General features: G+C 31.3%; 1 protein-coding gene across 1 annotated transcript; it reads right to left on the bottom strand.

The window, feature by feature from the left end:
- Positions 1–603: 603 nt before the first annotated feature.
- Positions 604–3289, bottom strand: LOC114332640 (uncharacterized). The gene is made up of 2 exons (XM_028282462.2): positions 3109–3289; positions 604–1092 (listed from the first exon to the last, which is right to left on the bottom strand). The coding sequence occupies exons 1-2, from the start codon at positions 3148–3150 to the stop codon at positions 664–666; spliced, it is 471 nt and encodes a 156-aa protein (XP_028138263.1). The 5' UTR covers positions 3151–3289; the 3' UTR covers positions 604–663.
- Positions 3290–19743: the final 16454 nt, after the last annotated feature.

Genomic DNA, 19743 nt, shown 5'->3' with positions numbered 1-19743 from the left:
TTTTAGTTGCGATATAGTTTTCATTTTTTATGTATAGGCTTCGTATGGCTGTTAGTAGCTTCTCTGGAGTTCCTCTTCTATTAAGACTTTCCCAAACTTTGTTCTGGAGTACTCTGTCAAAAGCCTTTTCTAAATCCATAAATGCAAAATACGCTTTTTTCCTCTTTAGAACTTTATCAATGATCTGGTTTATTGCAAATATATGATCCTGGACGCTTCTTCCCTTCCTAAAACCGCTTTGAGACTCTTCTAATGTAGGTCCAATAAATTGGTCTCAATCTGTTCTCCAATAGTCTTTCATACACTTTCAAGACTGTACTCAACAACGTAATTCCTCGGTAGTTATTGCAATCTTTGGTATCTCCTTTTTTGTGGATCGGTAATATGATGCCTATTTCCCAGTCTTTTGGTATTAATCCTTCTTTCCAGCTTTTATTAAGTATTTCCAGAAGGAGATCTTCTCCTTGTCGTCCCATGTATTTTATCATTTCTGTAGTAATGTACTCTTTCTATCTTGCCATTATATCTTTTTCCTCCGTTTATATCCTGTTAATTTCCTGAGTGGTAAACTTATAAAAAAATAATACCAGAATTGCAAAAAAATAATTGTTTAAATTATATTTATAAATAAATTACATTTTAAATACTAATCACAACAATATACTAGAATAATTTCCTAAGGAAGTGAAAACCATGGTGATCCAAACATTTCCAAAGGTTACTGGCTGTGTGAATAGGGTTGAGGGAGGGAACCGCACAAGCATGGATGTAAAATTCAGGATCTTCTTTACCGCAGATCATTCTAAGTTTATGTCTTAAGTGTTTCAACTTTAAATGTCCATGACGTCCCATGAATCCGTATCTTTTAGACATGCACAACATGTAGTTTCCCAAAGGTTCATAGTCCATATATTCGAATGGATTTTGTAGATACTCAAGCTCACATGAACTCTCTCTTTGGCAATCTAGATGAATACTGTGAAGAAAGGACTTCTCATGGATTGGAAGGAGGAAGTTTTTGAAATAGTGTTTTATTCCATGATGTCCTCCTTCAAAAAGGCTTTTCTCAAATAAAGCATCTCCATAGCTTGCCTAGAACAAAAAATAATAATGATGACATATAATTTAACAAAGTAATTAAAAAACCTTGGTAATAAGACCTTTGTAATTACGAACGACGAAGTCGTTCAAATACCTACTTCAAAAAATAAAGAAAGCAAAAGCAGTTGGAGCAAATGATCTTTCTGGTGAAGTGTGGGGAGCACTTGAAGAGACAGGAAGAACCTAGCTAACATGTTTATTTCATAGAATGATGGAAGTTGGACAAATGCCACACGAATGGAGAAGCAGTATATTAGTAGCTGTTTACTGTTTACAAAGAAAAGGGAGATATACAACAATGTACAAACTATACAACAATGTACATGGTCATAAAAGTACAGTGGAACCCCGATAAGTCGGCCCCCGATAACCCGGAAGTCCGGCTAACCCGGACCGATTTTCATCAGATAAAAATTTTGATTTTCAATATTTTGTATTTTTCAATTTAATTGTGGCTTATTTCCAATCAAAATAGTTAATTATCAGACAATCCTTTCAACAATAAAAGTGTATGTAATATAATATTTGAGAGATAATGTGTCTAGACTCTCTGTGTCGTGTACTTATGTGTGTAATTTGAACACGAGATTAAAAATTACTCATAGTACACGCCGCAGAAACAACAGCCAGCTGTCTGTAGTATCTATTCCTTTTTATTTCAAACTGTCAGCATTGTTTAGGAAAGACTATTTAAAAAATTCTTTTATAAACAATGGTCTTTAGTATTGTGTGTCTTGTATTGTTTGGGTTTGGTGTTTTTTTTAGAATTGTAATGAGTAGGTAGTAATATGTACTATGCATATTTATAAAAATATTTCATGTTATTTCAATTCTAACGGAGTTTATCTGTAAGTATACCGTATTTTATTAATTTTTACCATATTCTCCGGCTATCTCGGATTTTCGATAACCCGGATCGGTCGTGGTCCCGATTAATCCGAGTTATCGAGGTTCCACTGTACTTAGTCACACCATAAAAATATGGGAGAGATTAATTTAATGACGGATCCGAGATCCGTGAAGAAACCAAATATCCTATAATCAGTTTGGATTTGTGCGAGGCACATCAACAAACATATGTAATTTTCATTATAAGGCAGTTGATGAAAAATATAGAAATAGAAAAACAAACGTTCATATGGTATTAATTGGTATGCCAAAGCATCTGATAGAGTTCCCCGAGAGATTCTATGGTGGACAATAAATAAGAAAGGAGCAAGGAGCCCCCGGTAAATTTGTAAGGATTGTATTTATTCTCATTAGTTTTGGATCAGATTACAGCGAAACTACAGAGCAACTTTCCTTGGTGCTTAATGTATGCTGCTTTTAAAACTGAAAATACTTTACCAGAATTAAGAGAACAAGTCAATTTAGTATCATCAAACTTATGATAATAAATTATTATTAATATGAATCTACATACAAACAGTTTATGGAAGAAAAAGTTTAGTTACAGAAAACCTATAGTGTATAACACGTGCAGAAAGGTAATTTCTCATTCGTTTAAATTTCAAACTCGTGAGAAGTTAGTACTTTTCTGCACTTCCTGCACAATATAGTGATGGATGCGCTAATAATCAGCAAAATAACGAAAAAGATGGAAAACATTATACGTTGTGAAATACAAGGAGATGAAGCTAGTAGAGGTGGAAAATTATCAACAGATACGTATAAATTTGCATTATATTGTATGTGACAGTAACAGTTTTAGTTGACATGTTCCTCCGCACTGTATAATATTTTTAATTAGAATTTTTACGTTATAAATTTTAAAACAAATATTGTTGACCAAAATGTGAAGCATTAATAGATAACAAGATAAAATAATAAAAACAAATACATTTCTAATAAAGAAACCTGTTAACAAATAAAGAAAAGGGGAAAATTGAAAAAAGTAAGCAGTTACTCAAACTATCAGACAACTAATCCTCCAAAAATTATATTATAATTTACAAAAATTTATACAAATATTAACTTTTAGTAAAAGTATTAAAGATTTATATTTACCAAAGCAGCAACAATAAACAAAGGTAACACAATTGCTTTCATAATGAAATATTGGAATCTATAGTAATCACACCACAAAGAGATGGCTAAACAATAATCTGTAATGGAAGCAACGTCTCTTTTTAAGCTACTTCTTCAATAGTACCGAGAAGTATATCAGTAATTAAAGATTGTTATGTGGTAATTTGGGAATAAACAATTTTATACATTTGAAGAATCCCCAGCTAATACTCTCGAATTGGGTTAATCATATTTTAATTTTTCTCACAGTCACGTATGACGTAAATGTCCGATGATGGTAGAGTTATCAAACTATTTCAAATCAGCTACCTACGTTACTGAACCTAAAGTGAAACGGGGTTCTTTAATGGACTCACTGTAAAATATCTATATTTCCGAAAAGCTTTCTGCAAAGATCTTTATTCGCATACCGATTATAATATCAGATTATTGATGAGCAGTTTATATTTTGTTATAATTGAGGACGCTAGAAGTATAAAGGGGTATAAGTGACAAAAAGTAAATTTTGAGTAAACACCGTTCAAAGTTCAGCCTTCACTGTAATTGCCATGATTTCTTAATGCTAATTTTTTTTCTCCGGTTTAGTAATTGTGGGCATTGTTATTATTAGTTGTAACAAAAAATCATAATTTTATCAAGTTTACTAATTTTGAAGCCATTTTTAGGTTGATAAGTAGCACTTAGCACTTGTACCCCTTTACTTCTAAGAAATGCAACATAAAGGTAAAAAATGTAAAAAGATTATATAGTTTTTGCACAAATTTATTCTTCACCATAGCACTAATACATAATTGACTTCTGATCCATCGACATCAGTGTCGTAATGATGATCCAAATCATCATTTTCTACTTCTGCTTCTTCTGAGTTTGCTAGTTCTCCAGCTTGTTGACCATCATATCGCAGATTTGTGAAAAACTTATAGTAAATTGGAGCTACATAGTTGAGTAACTGTTGAAAATTTAAACATTTAGCTTGCTTATTGAGAGACCTTCTGTCAATTGGTACTGGCAAGAGATCTGGCAGAAGGACAGATATTTTGCCATATCAAGTGGGTTTCTACTTGTTAGATGTTACCAGCTCCATCCAATGTTGAGGTACATACAGGTCCTTTTTGCTTCTTTTCTTTTTTAACTCTATTAAACCAAAGTCTTGGTCACACTCATTATAAGAATGGCAACTTAAACTTAATAAAAAAGCAATGATCTACTGTTTGAATATGAGTATTTCTGACAATGTAGAGCCAAAATTTGACTGTCAGATGACTCTTGTTTTGACCTCCACAATTGTCGTTAAATGTAGTTATGTGTTTCACAGATGGGGGAAGGCTTCTGATATAATTTAGAAAACAAGATATTTCCTGACATCCACGTGACACCTGACTTTCGTGTCACATAAGGAAATGGGTCGTTCCAGTCTGTAATGGACCCCTAAGGTATACGCTGTGAGCTCGTACGTAGAGGGGATATTTACAAATTCGCGAACGCCAGTAGTGACAAGTTTGTAAACGTTTACCGGAAATTTGACATAAATGTCAAAGTGATTAATTTAAAATTAAAATTAAAAACATTAATTATAAACAATATTAGTTGGTCAAAGCTGTGGTATATATTTTTACCTTAAATATACTTACGTTTTAAATACTGAATTTAAGTTTTTTTAATGTTCCGTAATATCTAATTATAAATTAATATATTAATCTTACCGCCATCTACACGATAATTGTTAAAGTATCTGAAGTAAGAAATTCATATTTTATCAATAGAACGTCAAAATGATTAGCAAAATCTTAAAAAAATCGATTATAATTTAATTACTTTTTTGCGTTGTAAATATTAAGCGATAACAATTAAATAATAAATTTAAAAATTACCAGTGAAAGTTGATTAGTAATCCGCCAGGAGCGACACCAGCGAAGCTCACAGCGTATACGCTCTGAGCTTCGCTGGTGTCGCTCCTAGCGGTTACTAATTCAACTTTTACCGGTAATTTTTAAATTTATTATTTAATTGTTATCGCTTAATATTTACAACGCAAAAAAGTAATTAAATTGTAATCGATTTTTTTAAGATTTTTCTAATTATTTTGACGTTCTATTGATAAAATATCAATTTCTTACTTCGGATACTTTGACAATAATCGTGTAGATGGCGTTAAGATTATAATAGATTATTTATAATTAGATATTACGGAACATTAAAAAAACTTAAATTCAGTATTTAAAACGTAAGTATATTTAAGGTAAAAATATATACCACAGCTTTGACCAACTAATATTGTTTATAATTAATGTTTTTAATTTTAATTTTAAATTAATCACTTTCGACATTTATGTCAAATTTCCAGTAAACGTTTACAAACTTGTCACTACTGGCGTTCGCGAATTTGTAAATATCCCCTCTACGTACGAGCTCACAGCGTATACTTCCTTAGTTGCCTTAAGAGGAAAGGAACATTTTGACGCCTGTCAAAATTTTCAATGTATTTCAAATGTAATCATTTTCTTCGAATCCTGAGAAAACTAATAAGTATTGTTGAAAAATTTAAACGCAGAATGAAAAATTACTTTATTACCGAGGGCCGAAAGTCTATTAGAAGGAATAAAAAGTTTCTTTTGAATGAGATATTTGAAATTCAAAATCGCATTAAATTTTCTCTTAGTTTTTCACCCCTGTAACTTATTAAAATATACATTATAGAAATTTTCAGGGACTTTTTAGTAATAACGTGTTCTTTCATTCTGTGTTTAAATTTTTCAAAAATACTTATTAGTTTTCTCAGGATTCGAAAAAAATGAATCCCATTTAAATAGCATTGAAGCCGAAAGTTCGTACCCATCCCCTTAAATAATATGCTTTAGGAGTTGACACATTCAGAGTTGGCATAGTTTTTTTACAAGTCGAAGATGATCACAACTTTGCTAGCATTCCTTAGGTCATGGCACTCGTCTTTTGCTGTTCTTACGGCTTCCGCCTTTCTCTCTGAGCTACATCTTTTTCTTCTGCCGAACCGTAATTTATTTTTATCTGAAATTTGTCACATGTGTCTGTATACTTGGTCTTTTGAAACTAAGGTTGAACTGAGTATTAAAAATATTTCTGTAAAATATTTCATTTACAGGTTCTTCCTGTTTTTTCTCCTTACAGAAATCACAACAAAGTTTGTACCTACATTATTTTCAAATTATGCTTCTGAGGAAGATACCTTCTATTTGGAGTCTTATTTCTAGTGTAGTGGCTTGTGTACCTAGGGATCTTATTAATATGCTCTTTTATGATTTCAGTTGCCCTTTCAGAAATTTTGTTCGAACTCTTCTTAAAACACTGTAGTTTATAAGGTAAAACACTGCAGTGTACAATAAAGTTTCACTTTAACAACAAAGTAATATTACTTTAGAGGAGTTATACAACTACCCATCCAAAATGTTAACAAACTCAACTAACAGTCTGACACAGTGGAACAGGGGTATAATCGCACTTGTATCTCTTCTCTTCCAAGCCTTACTCATAGTTGGCTTAGAGGTTAAGTAACTTGCCGCTAGAAAGCAGCACCTGTTAGACTTATCGCTTAGATCTCTTTACCTCCAAATAGAATGAAATATTTCCAGTTCAGTGGTGCAGTTATCTCAATATTTACAAAAATGTCACTTATACCCCTTTACTTCTAGGGTCCTCAATTAATATCGTGGAACATTCGATTCACTAATTCGAATTATTCTAGCGTTATCTAGCATTTTGATTATCTGATTGCGTTAAAACTTTACATTGATAATACTCAATCATGAATTATTTTAATTTTATATACACCAAACAAACACTATTTAAACTTTACCAACTAAACACTGTTTTCCTTAAATAAAATTGATCAAACATGTCACTTATCTCGAGCAAACAAGTGTTGCGTTCCAAACTTTGTTTCGAAATTAGTTGTCTTCATCAGGACATAATTGGTTTAGCAACTGTTTAGGATATTAGTTTACATCATCATATTGAAAGTCAAATTATTGCGATATGGCGAAATTACCTTCATCCGCGATGTTATCAGCAAGCGGAAGAGAAAAGGAGCGGTGGATGTAGATCCAACTTACGGTGGGCCATAAATCATAATAATAAATCACAGATGGAAGGTGTTATCAGATTTAGGTCAGAATTGCCGCGTAGCCTGTAATTTTTTATTAACCTATTGCATACAGAGGGCGATATTGAAAACATAAAACATATTAATATTAGGTATTTTAGTTTTTGCTGTTTATTATACAAGAACAAAAAACCGCTAAACGCCGTAAAAATGAGTGGCGCATACAATATTCCAGCTACAAAAGAGCTGATATGAATATTACGTGGCGCGAAAATGTATTTTCATTTTGATGGAAAATAAATTTCTAGTTTTATTTTAAAAGATGTTTCCATAATATTTGCTAAATTTGAAGTAAAACGCACCACAAAAGAGTAACTTTGATAGAGTTTGTATTTTGAAGTTCTTTTGTGTTTTACTTCAAATTTAGCAAATATTATGGAAACATCTTTTAAAATAAAACTATAATTCTATTTTCCATCAAAATGAAAACACATTTTCGCGCCACGTAATATTTATATCAGCTCTTTTGTAGCTGGAATATTGTATGCGCCACTCATTTTTACGGCGTTTAGCGGTTTTTTATTCTTGTATCAGGAATTTTTCAAAGTTATTTATAAATTAAAAGTATGAAGTTGAATGTAATGTTTCTCGATTCCACGTTAAGCGTTATAAATGGTCGCCTTTCTAACATTATCTCTCCAATGATCTAGTGTCCATCGAATGTACACTAGATTTTTTTCCTATTCGAAATAGATTGAAAAAAATATTGGGATGTCCTGTAAATGAACTCGGATTTCCCTATCAAATTTAGCGTCGTAACCACTACAACTACATAAACCATTTCGGCGATAATGGTCAAATGGATTATACTTTTAAGCGTGATAACTTCGAAACGGCTTAACAGATTTTAATCACTAAACATGAGTTTGAAACCTATTGACTAGTATCTGATGCATGTAAGGTCAAGTATGATAACTGAAGGTATTACAGGAATTATTGATCTTGAAAAACCGTTTTTCCCCATAAAAAATAGATTTAATCAAACTTATGAAACCTATAACTTAAAAATCGAATTTTCTCAGATATGAGGTATATGAGTCCTCCTACAAACGCTCAGTTATTGGCGCAATTCGTAGGTTGAAATTTTGGGTAATTGTCGAAAAACCAAAATTTTCAAAGTTTAATTTTTCAGTTTTTCGGCTATACTGAGCCGTGTGTAGGTATGATCTTGACCGCTTGCTTATGCACCATTTGAAAACTTAACTCAACGCTATTGATTTGGTGTATTTGCGGTTTTCCTGTCTCTCCTTGAACCTAAGATATATACGCTCAAAAAATAGGCCACTTTGTATCTACCTACCCCTATAACTGGCTTATGGGTGGTCAAAAGTCACAAACTACACCGGTTCTGAATCGGCCCTGACCCCCTCTTGAAACACAGAAAGAAAAATTCAGATCGGTGTAACTTTTCCTCATACATACTGTTGTAGAATTGTTTTTTTTTTGTAAAGAAATTCAGAAAAAATTAAATTTATATCAACGACTATGAAATCATAGTTTTTCATCACCCTGTATATCACCAAAATTGTTTAGAATTTAATTTTGCTATTAAGCAAGTGTTTCGGGAAAAAGTGAAACGACAAATAATGCGGTGAAAGGACATGAACAAACAATGCGGTGATTAGATAGTGAACATCGTGGTCGAAAGCAAAGACGGTTTTAAGATCCTTCCGGGAAGGTATTTTAATGTGGTAAACAAACTGTATTAGTTTTTAGTTGTAAAAGTAGAAAGTAGTAAAGAACTAATTATGATATTCTTGGAAATTTGACAAATTTTAAAAGTTGTTGGAAGAATATTTAGTTTCTTAAGAAATAAATGGTTTGAGAGAGGTTGTTGTCTATTGGATGGAAAATATCAGGAGAAGGGATAATGAATGTGAGAGTATGGATTTGAGAGAAAAATAAAGACACTGTGTAATTGACATCGCAAGAGAGCAGTCCAATTTTTTATAAAGAGTAGAATCAGTGTAGAGTGGTGTGATCGGCCTTTGCGAGCAGAATCAAGTTGAAACCAAATCGTTGACCGGTTGAAGAGTTAATTTTCCTGGTCCGAGGGAGATTCCTTTGTTTTGTCTAGAACGAGTAGCTGATTATTATCCGTTTGTGCACAAGATATTCGAGCAAGTCCTGTGTGTTTTTCTTGGAAGCAGTTTGGACGAGAGGTACTTTTTCGCAACATCCAGAGAGTACGTGTTGGGAGAATCAAGGACGGCGCAATCCAGAAAAAGAGGGAGTGAAGAATAAAAGGTTAGTCAAATCATTTGTCGGAATTGAGAAAATTTATTTATATCAAAACCATATTTGTTTATTTGTTTATTGAACAATTTTTTAACGCAGTTAGTCATTTCAAATTTGAGAAATCAATTCAAAAGAAGAAAAGTAAATTCATTCAATTTAGTATGAGTAAATAAGAAACTAATCAAATAAATATTTTGTCAAAACAAGGAGATATCAGAGTTAGAGTTTAATTTATTAAGTTAGAGATTGTTGCAACAAAGTTAAATTTTAGTATTTTGAAGTTATACTTCTTTGCCGGCGATATGAGGGTGAATTTTTATATGTTAAAACCTATGATCCCGGCGCATGCGCATTATAACTTTGTTCTGATTGGATGTTCAAATGACATGTCAAAAATTATTCAATATGGCGGCTGTGGTACAGCTGTAGTTTGATTATTTATGGTTGTTGCGTTTTAAAATTTGTGTGAAAAGAAACAACAAACAAAAGTTAGTTAATAGTTATACTGCCTTTTTAAATAGTTTTCATATACCTATATTTTTGGACTTTTGGACTATTTTGGACAAGGAAAACTCATTCTAATTTGGTAAGTAGTTTTTATTATAATCATATTGTAATTATACATTTGGATTAGGTTGAAATACAGTAGAGCGTCGATTATCCGAACTAATTGGAGGACATAGGTGTTCGGAAAACCGATTTGTTCGGATAATCGAACTACAATATATTGATACATATTTATAGTCATACATATTTATCCACAAGTTAATAAAAGCCATATTTATATACCTACATATTTATTTATATCTTGATAATGACAACTAGCAACTAAACAAAAAAGTGCAGTCTTTGCAACAACATAATTATTTTTGGATACAATATTGAAGAAAAATGAAGATATTTTAAGCGTCAGTTACTAAGGCTTGCTCGGTATTCGAGTGCGGGACGCGGGAGTCGATAGTTCGAATAAGCGGTCGTTCGGTTGATCGACGTTCGGATAATCGACGCTCTACTGTACATTTATTTTCTCAAGAATGGGGATTTTAGAGAGAAATCCCAAATTAGGTCCGATTTTTATTTTTAAATTATGATTTTTTGGCGTAGATTTATTTATCTAGTAGGTATGTAATGCTTTGATTTACATACTTAATTTGATTACCAACAAAAGTTCTACCAATCTTCATCTAATATATTGTTTTCTTACTGTTTTATATTATATTATACATATTTTAATATTTTCTCCCACAAAATTTAAACTACATAATTTAATTATATTCAAAACAACTGTCAAACAGTAAAACGTTCAGTTACCCTATTTTCCCACATGACAAATAATGTGGAATTGGACGAGTGAGTCTAAGCTTCGATTACGAATCAAAGCGCCCCGAAAGTCACGGGTTCGATTCCCGATGCAAGTTTTATTTTTTTTATTTTTTTATGCATTTTATGATTGTAAGTATATTTGTTATATAATTTTTTTTTTCAGAAAATGCGTATTTAAAATTTTTGCCAACAATTATTATCGTTCAGAAATAATTTTTTCTTTGTGGCATTTTTCAATGTGTTTGTGTGCGTTTTATTCTTTTATTTTTTTAAATTTTTGGTACTGCCTTAAAAATCAGATAATATGTAGTAGAAGTATAACTTCTTACGTGCGTACAAAGTACACACACATTCTTTTTTTTTAATCTTATGTACACGGCTTATTTGATAAAAACAATAGATTACATTTATATGATTTTGAGTGTTTTCAATTTCCCTGTTTCTACCCTGGAAGAAGTAAGCGACCAGAAATACTAGAAGCCACAGATCACAGGTATTGTATCAAATACAAGATTACCCCTGAGAATAAAATTGATTGTAAAATTTAATTGGAATTTAGTTGTGTTTTTACATAGGCAAGAAATGAAATAATTGAATAATCAATTAAATTAAGAATTTGCTAATTAATCTAAAGAAATAGAAAAAGTAGAGCATAACAATACATACATCCACAAACATTTTCCCCTTTTTAAATAAAAATTGAGTCATATTTCTGAGCTCGGTAACTTTTGAATGGTATAACTGATTTTCAAAATTAGACATGCGTTGGAATGGTAATGATCAGTACTACCAGAAACCGTAAAGTTCGGACTATGCTCGAACTCGAAAGGTTTGAAATTTTTGGGAGTTTTGGGGACGAGAACGACAAACAGATCCTAAATGGGAAGGGCCGTAAAATCCACACCCTTGGACCAAAATGGAAAGTGGACATATGGATGGGCGAATCTTTTCCTAAACTTTAAGATGGGATTTGGCCCAATTTTCAATTTAGTCAGATTTAGAAATTCGAAAATTTCGTGTATATAAATATAGTGTCGCATGTAGGGGTATTGTGCGCCACTGACAAGAACTGCTGTTCTCTGGTAATTACCCCAGGAAACTTGAAACAAACACAACTAATAGCAGGGAAAAGAGAATACAAGCGACTAGAATATGCAGAAGAAAAAAAAGGAGGGTTTCAAGAAACAAGTATAGGAATCTTAGAGCATAACAATAGACACGAAACCAGAAAATTCTATAAAAGTATAAAAAAAGCACACAGTCATTTAGAGTAAAACTGACAACGTGCAAAGACAAAGATGGATAATTACTAACATAGGAGTAAAAACTTATAACGAGATGGATTATTTTGATGAATACAAACAACGAAAATTATCAAAACTATATAATACGGCGTAGCATCAAATTGAAAATCCGAGTTATGAAGAAGTGGTTCAAATAATAAATAAAGTAAAAAAACAATAAAGCGCCAGGATCGGACGGAATTTCGTCAGAATTATTAAAAGGTGGAGGGCCGAACTCTGGGGAAGAATTAATTATTATTTAATAGCATTAACCCTTAAACGCCCAAGGGTGGGTAAAAATTGTCCACCTAATGCGTATTCCCTTGTAACATACTTATTACGTGTTTAAAAATTTTTCAAAAATTATTTATTGTTAAAAAGACAGCCCTTTATCGAATATTAATTTGGTTCTACCGATATTTTTAAAAATAAAAGTAATATCTTGAGTCAAATATGAGTGTGCACAAAAAGTACACCCTTGGTAAAACTTGTTAATAAAGGTTTCTGTATCATTTCTCGTTAGTAGGAACTTAATCCATATAATTATCGACGTATAATTTCATAATCGACATAATTATCCGCCAATGAGGAGGCTGAAAAGAAGAATGTGGAGAAAATCGACAAATCTGAATTACTGGCTTTTACTGGTATATTAATTTTGATGTACATTGTAATTTTGTTGTAAGGTTTGTAAATTGTTTATATTGATATTTTAGAAGATGCTGTGTTTATTAAGCAGAAGATTCTTAAGTTTAATCCATTTCCAACAGCTCTCAATAAATATATTAGCTATTTTCGAGGTGGACATTTTTTACCCACCCTTGGGCATACATGGAACCTAAAAAAGGTTGGGCGTTTAAGGGTTAATATGTACCAAGGAGTAAATGCTGGAGGAATGGGCCGGTGGCTTTATATAGCCAATATATAAGAAAGGAGATAAGAGGAAATGCTAGCACATAGAACTACATATATTATGTATGTAGACTTTAAGGGCGTAGGCCAAAATTTTGCGCCAATGCGTTTTAAATGCATTAATGTTTTCGAATCCTGAGAAGTGGCTGGCCACTGTCGCTCGTCTGGAATGGCACGTTTCATTTACATAAGAATTTACGGTTAATCAAAGGTAATACTACGAGTCCTCTAAATTTTATCGATACATTTTTTTTTTCACGAAAACTTCTTTATTTGGTAAAATTACGAAAACAAACCGAATGATAAAATCACGAGTCCGAAGGACGAGTGATTTTACCCTAAATAAAGAAGTTTAAGTATGAAAACGAAAAAATTTATCAAGCAAAATTTAGAGGACGAGTGGTATTTGAAAAGATTATTTTGTGAACCAATATGTATTATTAGTAAATACGGGCATCTGTGAAATATTTTTAAGACAACTAGGATCAATGTCTTAAGTAGGTTATAGATAAATTATTTTATGATTTAAAAATGAACCAATTTATTTATTATATTGTTAATACATAAAAAACTGTTTAAATCGAAAATGAACAATTATTAAAAACACAATTTTTATAACTAATATGAGATTTTCCAATGTCGTTCGTAACGTCTAATCTGTCGTCACTTTCAGTATCATTAATTACAGTCGCAGTTGATGTACTGGCAATGCACTCAGTTGTAGTAGTTGTTCTAAGTTTATTAATAATTTTTTTATGATGTTCTTCATTAACTTGTAAATAAGGTTTTAACGAAGAAGCTGTGGCATGTCCAGTTATTTTTATTGCCTCCTGTTCTTGAATTCCTGCCTTAACAAGATGAGATACTACACTGGATCGGCTTGAATGATTTGTTATTTTTCGGTTTTGTGTGTCCAATCCGCATTTTTTTGCAGAGTTCTTCAACCATTTAGCCATTTCATTTGCTCCAATGGGAGTATTTTTATACCATATTCCATTACCTGTTTGCCAGTATGGATTTGGGGTAAGGAAAAATCTATCGCTGGTAATATTTTTACCACGCTTCTCCATGATTTTTTATATAGTCTTATTGGGCACCTTTCTGGATCTTTAATGTTTGGTGTCAGCCATTTTGAATCCTAACACTTTTTTTGATCACCTTGGCATGTTTTGGTAAAAATTGGATTATATTCAATCCTTCCTGTTTCTTTGCCGGCATTATTTATTTCATATTTGAAATAATCAATTCTACAATGAACACCCTCACCACAGCGCCATGCTAACTCGTAAGAGACAACATGAAAAAATTTCATCTCTAATCCTAGCGGATTATTTTCATCGCACGAGTCTATAATACTCAAATACTCTTTTTCGTCCAGCTCTATAGCACTTTGTTTTCTTTTTTCGGGACGACTTTGTAACTCTTTCCTTTTTACATTTCTCACGTCTCTTGCCTTCTTAAATTCAATGTCGATAAACGGGTTAAAACTTATATTAAACTCTGAAAAATATTTTTCTTGAATCATTTTGGCTGTTACATTCCAAATAGTTTTAACAGAGTATTCCTTGTAATCTTCACCATTCACTTTCTTCATATTCATTCCCCAATCTTCAAGAACTTTTGCAATTTCTTGAATACTTGTATTATCATTCAACTGATAGTTCCTTACTGTGCAACATTGCTCAAATTGTGTCCAAACATACCTTTTTGTCTTAATTGTATTTTGAGGCGTATTATTTTTTAACAAATCTTTAATTTGTTCATGATTATTGTCACCAAATCTAACGCTAACGTCCATTTTGTTTAAATTAAATTATGACGATGTTAAATCGCGAAAAGGACATCGCACACATCTTATGGAAAATATAATGTCACTCAAATTCAATAAAATTTATACCAATAGATTCGTTTTAAATTAACGATCAAATCTTATCATTGCGCCAACTCTCTATTTTCAAAAAGAAGAGCAGAAATTGATATAAATAAATCTGAAATCAAATGGGTAGGTACATAAGTTAGGTTAAGAATGGGAGAGGATAGGCTACCAAAACGAGCACTGAATGCTAGAATGCAAGGAAAGAGACCGGTTGGGAAGCCACGAAAGCGCTGGGAAGACACAGTAAACAGCGACGCACAAGCCCTTTTTTTTTTTTTTTTTAACTAAGTTAATGGCACTGGCGTAGCCAAAAGGCCAGTCATGTTTTCTTATAGTTTTATCAACCATTGCTTACTTATACACTTACATTTATATACGTGGTACATTGAGTAACAATAATTTGTATACAATACAATATTGGTATGTTAGTAAATGCCTAATGATTTTGTTTGCATATTTTTATTATTTTTTTTTATGTATTTTTTTTGTTTTTTTTTTTGTTTTTTTTTTAATTTTTTTATTTCACTTCGTTTTATTAGGATTTATGTATTTTTTATTGTTTTGTTTTTTTATATTATTATTATTATTTTTTTATTTTTTAGTACATATTTTATTTTGTTGTTTGTCTTTTTTATTTATTTTTTTAATTATTTTTTCGGTTTAGGCTTACAATGAAAAAAATTTTTTTTGTCTGTCGCAATACTGCTTACAATGTAATGTTAGTAGATTTTACATACTGATATATAATATTATAAATACTATTATCCTCTAATGTCAATAGATTTGAAAAATTTATTGGAAATTTCATATTGTAAGATATTAAATTTTGATAAAGCTTGTCAATTTCTAATTTTTTTAAAGGACATTCTAAAATAATATGTTGTAAATCGGCAATTTCATCACAAAGACATTTATTATTATCTAACAAACCTATTTTACATTTATACACGGGAAATAAGGCATGATTACAGCGCATTCGACTTATAATCCGAATAATTGAACGATTACATATATTCTCAAACCATGGTTTGTCCCTTATTTTTGGTTGTATATTCTTAAAAAACTGTCCCTTCTCTCCTAATTCATATTTTAGCTGCCAATTTTCCTTTAGTTCCTTTCGAAAAATTGGAATAAAGTCAGACTCTGGTATTTTTGATCCGAGTATTCTTCCATTTTTCGCACCATTTTTTGCTAAGAAATCCACTTCTTCATTTTCTTCTATACCTGAATGGGCTTTGATCCATGAAATATAAATTTGTTTTCCCATACTTAATACATTGTGATACAATTCCAAAATATCAAGAAGTATATAATTTAAATTAGGATTTAAACAAAGGTTTTTAAGTTTTTCTACAGAACTTTTAGAGTCTGTGAATATAACAAATTTATCATCTTCTTGTTCTAAACACATACTAATTGCTAGTTTTATGGCAATAAGCTCTGCACTGAAAATTGACAACATTTCTGGTAGTTTGTATATTAACTTAATATTTTTAGAAGGGTAATAAACGGCACAACCAACTCCATGTTCCGATTTCGATCCATCAGTATAAATTTTTCCATACTCCTTCCACTTAACTGTACATTCCCGATAATGTTCTTTTTGTATAATATCACTGTTTTGACACAAGTATCTAACATTAATATGAGTCTTTACTGGATATAGAAACATTTCATAGGGATAATTCCATAAAGGGATACCATTGGATTGATAAAGTTGTTCATATCTGTGTACATTGGTAATAAAACTTTCAACTAATAACGGTGTTTTTTTCTTCTCCCAATATTTAGATGTCAAAACCATACTGGCTAAACTGGATATTTTAGCCAACACCTTAGATTTCTGAGAACTTAACTTGAATACGAATTTGTCAGACAAAAATCTTCTACGCAGGTTCAGTGGTGGTTCACATGTTTCAGCTTCCATGACGTCTATAGGCGTGCTTCCCAAGTATCCAATACTGAGTCGAAGACATTTGTTTTTTATTTGATCTATTTTTTTAAGATTTGATTCAGCTGCAGAATGGTAAAATAAAGAACCATAATCTAAAATAGATCTGACAAGTGTTTTATAAAACAGTAACATTATTTTTGGATCTCCTCCCCAGGAGGAATGACTGAAAGTTTTTAATAAATTTACACTATTTTCTGTTCTTTTGATTACATAATTTATGTGTTCTTTCCAATTTAATTTACAATCTAAAATTACTCCTAAAAATTTAATAGAAGATTTGTAAGGAAATACATATTTTGATAACTTTATTTGAGAAGGACAACGAAATCTTTTTCTTGTAAAAGTAACTAATACTGATTTTTCTTCGGAAATTGATAAGCCATTATTGAAAGTCCAATTGTCTAAATTTTTTACTGCATAATTAAGTTGCTTATGGCCTATCTCAATGGATTTGTGACGAGTGTAAATAACAATATCATCGGCATATTGCAAAATAGATACATTTTGTGGGATGTCAACAATTAAATCACTTGAGTAAATTAAATATAATATAGGACTTAATATACCACCTTGTGGCAGCCCCATAGATGTTTGTCTGCATTCAGAGAATGAGTTATTTTCTCTGAAAAATAGATTTCTGTTGTTGTATAGAATATATACGTGTTTAGCTAGACTTTGAGGAATTCCCATTTGACACATTTTTAAATATAATATATCTAATTTTACGTTGTCATATGCCCCTTTTATGTCTAAAAATAAAGCTGATGTTGACTGGTCATTGGAAAGTGATAGTTGAATATCTGTAACAATATTGGCCAGGTTTTCATATGCCGATTTTTTTTTCGAAACCCAAATTGAGAACTATGAATAAGGTTATTAGATTCTAAAAAAAATTCTAGTCGTGATTTTATCATTCTTTCATATGTTTTTAAAACACATGATGATAAAGAAATGGCCCTATATGACGATGCTTGATTTTTTGGTTTTCCTGGCTTAAGTATGGGAACTAAAATATAGTTTTTCCATTGTGAAGGTATGTCGATTTTATTTAACCAAATATCGTTTAGTAGATTTAGAAGCAAAATTTTTCCTGGTTTAGAAAGATTAAACAACATAGAATAATGCATATTATCAAAACCTGGGGCTGTATTGGCAGACTTTTTAAATGCCGTATCTAATTCTTGTTTTGAAAACTGATTGGTGAGATAATTGACACTACTATGATGTTCTGTCACCCCTGGACAGTCAAGAAAGATTGGATCAGGTGATACATATGGAGGAGTTAAAATGTTATGAAATTCCGCTCGCCATTCTTCTTGATCTGATTGAGTTTGATTAGAGATTTTGCGATTTTTAAAGTTATTTACCTTTTTCCATATAGTCTTAAGGGGTACTGATCTATTGAGAGATTTACAATAATTTATCCAGCTATCTTTTTTAGTTTGCTTAAAAGTTTTTTTTGCTATAGCATCAGTTCTTTTATATTCTAACAAATTATCTAATGTGGGATTATTCATATATTTATGAAAACTATTTTTTCGTTTCTGTACTAAATACTGGCATTTTTCATTCCACCATTGTTTATTTTTATTTGAACATTGATTGGATTTAAATTTAGGTATAGAAAGGTTTGCTATGGTTTCTACAATTTGTATAAAAGAATTGTAATCACCAACTTCTGTTTTACTAAACTGTTCATGGGACTCCATATAATATAGATCCCAGTTAGCCTTTTTAATATTCCATTTTCTACAAGATAATGATTTATTAATTTTGGGAGACATATATATTTGTGTAATGCATGGAATATGATCAGACCCGTAAAGATCCTTCAATGTTTGCCAATGTAGTAAATGTTTTATACAAGGAGAACAAATTGTCAAATCGATAGCTGACTGAGTTTGTAAATAATTTCCTATAAATGTAGCTGTTCCATCGTTTAGATAGACAAGATTATTTCGATCTAGGGCTTTCATAAGTGTTATGCCGTAGCAGTCTGTGTTTGGCCCACCCCAAGCAATATTATGCGAATTAAAATCTCCTGTAAAGATTACAGGTGGCTTAAAAGAACTGAAGAATTTATCCCAAATATGCAAAGAAATTTTAGTTTTTGGTGGAACGTATAGCGATACAATAGTAATATTTTTTTTATCATTACATTTTACAATAATGGATGTTTGATTACAATTAGGTAGGAGAACAGAGATCGGTAGTTCCGTATACAAAAGTTTCGACTTAATAAGGATGGCCGTTCCACCACCACTGCGGTCTAAACGGTCATCCCTCACAATATTGTAGCCTGGAAGATTAAAATATTTATTGGATGTAAATCTAGTTTCTGACAAGCAAGCTATATCAATGTTTTTCTCATTTAACAAATATTGTAAGTTTTCTTTATTTGAATTTGCCGATTTAAGATTCCATTGACAAAGAGTTATCTGATCCATGTTCAAAAAGGTTATTTAAACTAGTTTTAATAATATTTGTAATTTCGTTTTCTTGTATATCGAATTTATTTTTGCTCTTTATTATATTTATGGTTGATAAAACTATCTGAAAAATTAAGTTTGAAATTTCATTACCTTCGTTTTCTGAATTATTTTCTTTTTGGATATTGGAAAGATATTGTTCTGTGCTCAAAATTCCTCCTTTTTTAAACGGAAGGTTAACTGAACTAACAATGGACTGGTGCTCTGACAATGTAGGATCGGGAGATAAAGGATACGATCTTTTACTTTTTTTTGGAAAGCTATTTAATTGTGCTTGAGAATATGAATGTGGATTTGATCGTTGAGAAATGGGTCGCGTATTGGACTGGTACGATATTGGTGGAAATGACTTGGACGATGTAGACGGTACATGAACATTAACTGAATTTAATAATGAATTTTGT

Source organism: Diabrotica virgifera, chromosome 5 (genome assembly GCF_917563875.1).
Source record: "Diabrotica virgifera virgifera chromosome 5, PGI_DIABVI_V3a".
NCBI classification, from domain to species: domain Eukaryota; kingdom Metazoa; phylum Arthropoda; class Insecta; order Coleoptera; family Chrysomelidae; genus Diabrotica; species Diabrotica virgifera.
The sequence above is the reverse complement of the archived record's forward strand: the minus strand, read 5'-3'. Positions and strand labels throughout refer to the sequence as shown.